Source organism: Pseudopodoces humilis, chromosome 1 (assembly GCF_049639895.1).
Source record: "Pseudopodoces humilis isolate 2021_Gansu_Grassland_sample_001 chromosome 1, ASM4963989v1, whole genome shotgun sequence".
In the NCBI taxonomy this organism is placed as follows: Eukaryota; Metazoa; Chordata; class Aves; order Passeriformes; family Paridae; genus Pseudopodoces; species Pseudopodoces humilis.
The window spans coordinates 21,712,372-21,721,714 of NC_142200.1; the positions used below are offsets into that span (position 1 = coordinate 21,712,372).

The 9,343-nt window shown below is 39.1% G+C and overlaps 1 protein-coding gene across 1 annotated transcript; it reads left to right on the plus strand.

The window, feature by feature from the left end:
• The first annotated feature begins 44 nt into the window (after window positions 1–44).
• RIDA (reactive intermediate imine deaminase A) lies at window positions 45–8,835 on the plus strand. Its single transcript, XM_005517000.3, has 6 exons — window positions 45–168; window positions 4,397–4,502; window positions 5,053–5,107; window positions 5,952–6,020; window positions 7,550–7,605; window positions 8,035–8,835. The coding sequence occupies exons 1-6, from the start codon at window positions 107–109 to the stop codon at window positions 8,095–8,097; spliced, it is 411 nt and encodes a 136-aa protein (XP_005517057.1). The 5' UTR covers window positions 45–106; the 3' UTR covers window positions 8,098–8,835.
• The last annotated feature ends 508 nt before the right edge of the window (window positions 8,836–9,343 follow it).

Below are 9,343 nucleotides of genomic sequence, written 5' to 3' on the forward strand. Positions count from 1 at the left end.
TCCGCGGGCGGTGGTGGGTGGGGTGTGCACTGGCTGGACGCTGAGGGGAGGGAGTGCAGGAGGGGAGGGCCCAGCACTTACTGCAGCTTCAGCACCAGCTCTGGTCATGGCCTCGCTCGTGAAGAAAATAATCAGCACTACTAAGGCCCCTGCGCTGGGTCCCTACAGGTAATGCCTTAGCTAAGAAAGATCTGAGAGTCTTGGTGCATAACAAGTTGACCATGAGCCGGCAGCGCCTTTTGGCCAATGCTTTCCTGGGGTGCATCAGGAAAATTGGCCAGCAGGTCGAGGGATGTGATCCTGTCCCTCTGCCCGGCCCTAGTGAGGCCACATCTGGAGTGCTGTGTCCAGTTCTGGGCTCCTCAGTACAAGAAAGACAAGGAGCTACTGGAGAGGGTCAGCAGAGGGGCACAAATATGATGAGGGGTCTGGAGCATCTCTAAAAGGAGAGACTGGGGGAGCTGGGCCTGTTTAGAGAAGACTGAGAGGGGATCTCATCAACACCTATAACCACCTCAGAGGTAGGTGCCAAGAGGATGGTGCCAGACTCTTTTCAGTGCTGCCCAAGGAGCAGTGGCCATAAACTAGAACACAAATTTCAGCTCATGAGGAAGAACTTATTTTATACTGAGAGTGGCAGAGCACTTGAATAGGCTGTCCAGGGAAGTTGTATAATGTCCCTCTGGTGAGATTCCAAACGCTGCTGGATGCTTTCCTGTGTAACCTGCTCCAGGGGGGTTGGAGTGAATGATCTCCAGAGCACCCTTCCAGTCCTAACAATTCTGTGATTTGGGAGCGGAACATCTCAGGAGACACAGGAGCAAGTTTTGCTGGTAGGGTTTTGGCAGGTCCCTGGGGGTCTGTTAGGCAGGCGTGGGGCTGAGGTGAGAGCAGGACCCATGACCAGGGGCCAGCCCTGGTACCCCCTCCCCCAGGAACCTCCAGGGACACCTGGAGTCCCAAAGCACGAGTAAGGCTGTGGTGCCACAGCAAACTGCAGCCTGATAAGGGGAGGGGATATACTTCAAAAAGTTAATTTGGGAAAGTAATTCTGGAATTAGTGGTAAGGAGCGAATGAAAAAAAAAAAAAAAGGAAGAAGAATGATTGTTGTCTAGAAAAGGGTGCTTGGCTAGAAACAAGCACGTTGTGTAGGGAAGCTAGAAATGCTGACTATGCTGGTGATGGAGGGTGAAGGCTGAGCCCAATCCAGGGTGAGCTTGGTTAGATGGAGAATTCAATGCTCAGGAGTTGAAAATTCTTTCTTATTTTGAATAGTTATAAATGTTTTTCAGTCTAAAAACTTAACTGCTGTAAAAATATGTATGATGTTCAACATTTTCACAAGTATGTTACAGCAGTTCTGCATATAATTAAAATTTAAAAACATCCCAGTTTTCATTGGAGAAAGGTTTCTCTTTGCAATTTGAATATGAAAAAAAATGTTCCGTCAGTATAGTAGATTCTTAGAGCTGAAGTACTAAGGGGTTTTTACCAGGACATTTTTTAAGAATTTTTAATTCTGTATTCATGCTTTGTGTTCACAATAGCATCTTCATGCCTTCCAGGTGCATTTTTTTCTCCATTACTTTGTGTCCTGAGTTTTCTAAGCTTGAAACTGTATGTTTCTTACAGGCATTATAAAAATGGAAAAATACAAAGTGTAGAAGCAGAGAGACATGGCATGAAGGTTAACTTCTGTAAACAATTAACTGCTGGTGGATTGCAGCCAGGGGCCTGGCATTGCTTGGCATCAGGAGAACATCTAAGACATGGGAAGGCAAAAATTCTTTGTCTGCACACTCACACCACTGTCCCAGCCTTCAACATAGCTTTCCACTCCAAAATGCTATGCTTGTTGGTAGTTTTTGATTAAATACTGCTTATTATGCAGCCTGTTAAATGTATGACAGGTCTAACATCAGTAAGTTTATAGCTAACTTAGTTTATCAGATTTCAGTAAGCTTGTCAAAGTCCAGAGAGCAGAAGTTGCACAAGAAATAACTGCTGCATCTCTGCTGTGAAGTCTGAGGTCGCTTATGCAGGAATGAGGGCTTAATGTGAAATGAAGAATTGGGATGTGTGGGCTGCATTCCTGGTTCTGCTACAAATGCTTTTTGGTGACCTATTTTTACTGGTTTTTTTGTATTTCCTTTACTTCATCCATTTGCCAATACCTTGAGATAGGTAGGTAAATATATAAAAAACCAAATATCTGTGTATGGGTCTATATATCTCATTAATGTTATTAACCTTTTAAAAGCCACTGCAGAGATACTGCTCTTGTATTAATCCACAATCATATGTGTAAAGAAGATCTGATTAACAAAGAGTATGGTTCCTAACACCATATTTCTGGCAGACAATGTTGTTCTAAGGTCATAGTGTCTGGCCAGTTATGCTTTTAGGTACACTGAAACCTGAATGACTTTAGACACGCATTCACATCCCTGCTGATTAATGAGTACCTGTGATTTGCCCTAGTTATGTGGTGCATCTGCAGCTAAAGAATTATTGGGGTTTGTGGAGCTGAAGTTTTCCTTAGCTTCACTTAGTGTTTAGTGCAGTAGAAGTTTACTCCTTGGCTGGTAAATTGTTCCTAGCCTCAGTGAATGGAGGGGTCAACCCTATTGATGAACACGCCAAGAGGGGGAAGTTGAGCAGAGCAGGAGAACCAATAAGGCTGCTGCAGATGTTGATCTGGCAGTGGTATCAGAAAGCTTCAGCATGTTCTTTCCAAAGTTATTAATGATTTAGGACTCTCCAAAGGTCTCTGTTGAGCCAAACATTTCACTGTCATTTGCTTTGTGATAAGCAGTACAAAACAATCTCTTGTACTGGAGAGCCCATACTTCTTGTTTCACAGTTCTCTGTGCTTCAAACAGAAACACAAGTTTGTACACTGAGGGCCTCTCTCCACAGCAGGAGTGGTAGGAAAGAAAATTAAAGAAGCCTGTGTGTACATGCACACACTTCTATTTCAAGACTGTGTCAGCTAGAAAACTACTTTAACTGGTTTCTCTTCTTTGAATGGTGATTGACTCCGGTTTTGTTAGTTGATGACAGAAGAAATAATCCACATGTAAGATAGTTTATCATATCTGACAGATTACTGGCTATTTCTTCCCCTTATGAAATTAAAGGAGAAGGTAGGAAAGGTGTAAAAGAAAAGATGTGAATGATGGCATTGTTCAAACTGCCTAACCCTGATCATTTGACTGAGTCCCTAGATTAGGTTGGTCCCCTGTGAGGTGAATGGATTAAGACAATCCAACTGAGTGAATCTCAGTTGAGAGATGAACTAAAAGCATTCTCTGAATGTGTCCCTCTTTTTCCATCGACATTAAAGGCAAACAAACCTCCTATTTCAGATACTTCAGGGAGGTGCCTAACTCTAGTTTATGTAGCTTGAGGCAGTTGTTAAATGGTCAAAACAATGCATTTTCTTGTGGGAAGAGAAGAGATATGAAAAACAATCTTGACATGCCATAAACAGTTCCAAAAGAATGTTTCTGTAATTTCTTTGCAAAATATTTTTAATTATTGGTTGGAGAGAATTGAATTGTGTCTTTTGCATAATGTTTGCTAGGTAGTTCAAATATTTGTTTTAAACTTTTAATCTCTCTATAGTAGGGACATTAATAATTGCCAACTCAACTTCAGCAAAAGCACACTTGACATTTTTGTATAAATGTTTTGCAAATAGCTTGAATTTTGCATTCTTCTGAATTAACCTAGCCAAGAAGTCACTCAAGTTATTTGGTGAGAGGAGAGTGATTGTTCTGAGGATAGAGTGATCAAGGTGTTTTGCTGTCTGGCCAAATTCATTACTCTGGAGGAATACTGCCAGAGAACCAGTGTGCAGGGTGTCACCTCACGGCGGTAACTATTTATCATAGTGCCTGTTTAAGAAGAAAAATGTTAAATCTCTTTTGACTTTTTTTTTTTTTTTTTTTTTCCCTTCCTTCATTGCTCTGCAGCTGAAATGCAGTTGAAAGGTATTGTCTGCTTCTCAGACTCTGATGGAATATTTATCTGGGCAGATGCAAAAAATGTTTTTATTTACCCTGCCTTCCCTCTGTGCTATCTGCTGTGTGGAACCTGTAGCTCAGTTTAATGTTGTGTTGCTGCATTCATACTTTGTGCCTTTGCAAGAAACAGGGTTTATCTCCTCAAGGGCAGAGCAATGCACTTCCACAGATGGTGTAATCCCAGCTCGTCAAAAGTGTAAGCAGATTGATGTGTGACTGCATATACAGACTTGCATGTACACAATCTCAGACTTCTTTCTGATACATTATGAAGTACTGTAGAAAATTTGAAATGTGCTTTCAGATTTGAAATTTGAAATGTTTTTGTGAGGAAGCATGAGACTTAAAATGTCACCTGTGTTTTCAGCCAAGCCGTGCTGGTGGACCGGACGATGTACATTGCAGGGCAGATAGGGCTGGAACCTTCCACTGGGCAGCTTGTCTCTGGAGGGGCAAAGGAGGAAGCCAAGCAGGTAAGAAGTCTTCCAGCTATGACCTCGTAATGAAGTTGGCATGTGTCTAATTCAATGTGGAGTTGTGAGAAATTGAGGAGACTAGAAAGCACGTCACATCCTCCAGATGAGGGAAAACCAGGAGGAAGTCATTCCATCTTAACTAGTGCTGTAATTTTTCCAACAACTTGGAAAACTTGGAGATCAGGGTAAAAATCTGTTTCATGTAGGAAGGTAAGAAAGAATCAGTGTTTGAAGCAACAGTTCATACCCCAATAAAAACCCTGGTTTGAGTCAGGGAAAGTTTTACTACCCCAGCAGCAAAGAGGTGGAGTGAGGTAATAGGATGAGATGGAGCTGCATCATGTATTTACATCTAATGAATGGATGGTTTAATATTTATTAGATGCTCCCTTTTATTAATTTTTATTTAGGACAGTCTTTTTTTGACAGTTGAGGTTTTGCTGGTTGAACTTACAGTAAAACATGGATTCAGCTAAGTCATATTTACATACTTACATAAATATAACCCAGCTGATAGCTAAAAGATTTTTGTTTCATTTTTCTTTAGGCTCTAAAAAACATGGGAGAAATCCTGAAAGCTGCAGGCTGTGACTATGGCAATGGTAAGTGCTGCTGTGATTGTGGCAAACAGGGGGTTGTTTTTACCTGAATTAAAATACAAAGAAATCAAGTGATCTTTTAAAAAAAAAAAAAAAAAAAAAACTATTTGCTGAACCTTCAGTTGTTACCAATAGGTGGATGAAACAAAAGAAATTGTGAATTTAAGTTAAAAAATAAAAGCAATAAATCTACATGCAAGTCTTTGCAATGGGTATCAATGGAACACTGCCTTTCACCAAAAATTTCTGACAGTGGTACTAATATTTTAATTCCAACTGGGGAATCTCAGGTATAGACAATATTGCTTAAATACATTTTAAGCATCCTAGGCTTTGCCCCAGGTGAAAGCAGGTTTCTATCTGCTTGTGATGTTAATATTCTTGACACTTTCAATACTTTTCTGGTGGAGCCACACCAGGATTAATGCTGGGTTAAGCAGTCCTGGGAAAAAAATTCTCGCACAGACTATATTTTCAGACCTTCTATGACCTTTTTTTTTTCTGGCAGCAGATATTATATATGATTTAAGTTATTGCCAGCAGCTGGCTTACAACAGCTATTTTAATTGATCTGCTTATCAGTTCAGTGCCTCTTGGAAGAATTTGGCTTTTTCAGAGCTAGTCAGGAATGGCTTAATTCCTTAAAGTTTTATTACATGCTAGGTGTTCAGATTTTTTAGGTGGTTCCCTAGGTTGTAGCTCTAATGGTCAATATCTGCAAAACTTTTCAAACTGTTTAGAATACTTGAGAGAAATGTATGAAATAAAATCAAGAAATGCACTAAAGTTTTTCAATTTTTTTATGCAAGTCAGAAGTCTAAAATAACTGCACTTTTATGATTTCTAGTTGTGAAGACTACGGTTTTGATGGCAGACATGAAGGACTACAATGATATTAATGATGTTTACAAACAATGTAAGTAGATATTTTGCTTGTGTTTTATGGCTTGTGGAACAAATTTTGTTCGTGGTAGTCAAAGTGTTTTAATGACCCAGATGATGTAGTTCCATATTCTTTGAAATTGCTGTAGAAATAAACAAAAAAAAATTTGTTTTCAACTATCAATCCAAGCAGAGCCTAATTTCATTTGGATTTGTGTTCCACCCTCCCACTAACTAACTCACTGTCCTGTGATGATCAGCTGATGCTATCCCTACAGGTTGATCTTAGCCTCTTAATCTTGCTTGGTGCCCTGCTGTCCTGGCTATAATTCTACTGTAGGCAGCCTTCAAATGCTGAATTACAGATTTTATATCTCCATTTCCTTAAAGTCTGTATCTTTGAACAATTTGAGGGTCATTGTTATGTGACAGGGCTTGTTCTTTATACAAGGATGAGCCATGCTGCTCCCCTTGAAGAAAAAAGAGAACAATGCTTGGTCAACAAAACTGAATGTAGACTGAAACAGGTGATTCCAATGAGCTGTGTTGTGCAGAATAATTTGGGACAATTTGCATGAGCTCCTTATTTATATAGCTTTGGCTTTTCATTAAATAGTAGCATCTGGTCTTGAATGAAATCTCATTGATGAGCAACTAACAGAGTCTCCTGATTGTCAGAATGTACTGGGGGATGTGTGTGCTTAAGTAGGGTAAAACCAGACCAGCTGCATGCTTAGTTACTTGTTGCCTCCAACCTGGACTTTGAGAGTTGCTGCTGTTCTTTGATTGGGAGTTATTATCCAATGCAGGACCCCAAAATTGCCATTATTATCAGTTTTGTGATAACTGTCACTAGTAAAACTTTCTCTTCATTATGCAATTTTTTTGGAAATGTTCTGTCAGGATGGACGGGACTTTGAGCAACCTGATTGAGTGGAAGATGTTCTTGGCCGTGGCATGGTGGTGAATTGGACTGTGTGATCTTTAAAGGTTCCTTCAAGCCTGAACTATATTTTATAAATTCAGCTCTTATATCTTTACCAGTACCCTTCCCCATGCCCTACCCCTGTTCTATTATCTGTGATTGTCAGGTCTAAATGGGCATGGATGAAGGGCCTATTTTTCCTCTGTTTTCATTTGATACGAGTAAGGTTGGACTCCTGGTGACTCTGGGATCTTTGCTCATGGCTCTTTTGGCAGAGGCCTGTTTCTCTCTCCTGCTCTTTCTGTGAAAGAGCTATCTCACACTCCCTGGTGAAACTTGATCACCATTCTGATTTTATCTTCCTTTTTCAGCCAAGTTGGTGTTAAGGCCCTGCAGTGTCAGCAGAATGGAAGTTATCACTGGCCACTGGTCACAACTGCAGCTGATTGCTTGGCTTGATGATATTGAGAGCAGTCAGTCACCAAAACAAAACAAGGGGAGAAATGATAGATGGCGTAGAAGTCTTGTAGCCTTGAACCTGAAACTGTTCCAATGATTGCATTTTATATAGATTACTTTGAACTGTGTTTTATCAAGTCAAGTTTAATGATTGCTGGATGTTTCTGTTTAAATTACAGTTTTCAAGGCAAACTTCCCAGCCAGAGCAGCCTATCAAGTTGCTGCTTTGCCCAGAGTAAGTGTCACTTTTCTGTCTACAAAAAACCCCAAAATGTTCTGGAATACCTTCTTACTAAAGCATTCTGACAGATTTTCTTATTCTGAAATAACTTTGATTGCAATTACTTTAATGAAGACTTAATTAGTTTATTTTCTAACTATACTATTGTTATTCCCACACATTATCAGAGATCTGAATATAAGATACACATTTCTTTACAGTGGAGGATAGATGAAACGGTAGAAATAAGGGGTTATGATGCTGGAGTAAGCATAAATTTAATTTATATTATTAGTGAACATAGCTAAATCTGTAATACAACTGTCAGAAATACAATCTCTCTCAAATGTCACTCTGTTCGTACAAAGTTGTGTTGTTCGTCCAATTGCTTAATAAAATAGATACATTAAATTCCTAATATATTTCTTCATTGTTTTGTCACAGGGGGCCAGAGTTGAGATTGAAGCTATTGCCATTAAGGGACCTCTCCAAGATGCTTCAGCATGACTATAAGTGGAGACTGGATATCTTACAATGACAGTTTTCATTTTAATATTTCTCCCTTATATCAACTTCCTACAGCTGACTAACAGCAGTTACACACAGTTGAAATCAGTTAGCTTACTGAGGAAAGGTGCTTTCTTCAGGACTCACAGTGAGTTCTCTGCTGGCAAATCCTGAAAAGTGCCTGAGGCCTGCTACAATCAGCTGAGCCAGATTGCAGGACAGGACTGCCCTTTGTGGAGGTGACTGGATATTCAGGCATTAGGGTACATAACTGTGTGAACATATTACAGTTATACTATGGGTGATCTGGACATGGAAAACTATACTGATTTGTAATAGTAGGTTTTTAGTAACAATTTCAAATCAGAAAAAATGACAGAAATGAGAAAACAGAGCACTTGAATTGCTTAGCATACCTCTTCACTGCTGAGGAGTTTTACTCTATTTGCTTCTGAATTTTCTTAACCTCATTCTTTACATATCAGATTACTGTTGGGATTCAGATTTTTTCATACCTAAGCAATTCCTTAAGAAAGTTAATATTAATTTCAGAAAGAAGAAAATTATGCTTTTCTGAAGTGGTAACTTTATAAATCAGGTGAAAATTAATTAATCTACCTGTAACCTTTTTTGTAATCTTTTTCATGTAATTTCAGCTTTGACTATGTTTTGATTAAAAAAAACAACAGAAATTAAAAAATGTTTAATGAGAATAAAATATAATCGCAACTGCAAAAATGTGCTTGTCTATTAAGGGAACAAACTTTTCTTTTCCTAACTGTGGTTTGATACTCCATTACAAAAAAGTTTCCAGCTTGCTTATTCAATAACAAATAATTTGAACCAAAAGAGTAGGCTTATTTATCTACATCCTAATAGCTACAGATTAAATTCTCCAGGACAGGAAGCTTTCAGCTGCCATGTCATTACAGTTCTTGTAATTTTTTCCTCTGCCACTGAGGTTAGAATTATTGGTTTGATGGAGTTATTAAGCAATATTGAGAAGTCCAACTGGTGATGCTAGTAACTTATCCCATCCTTTTGTACTGATCTTCTATCAAGTAGAAATGGATACTGTGAGAACAGTCAACCCTACTTACCAGTCCTAGATTTGATGTGAAACAGCCATTCCTTCTTTTCACAGAGCTTATAAATTGTACCATTATAAAAAAAAAAATACTCATAATGAGGTTGTCACAGCAAATATTTGCAGATCTTAGGATTTTTTAATAGTATTGCTTTCTTT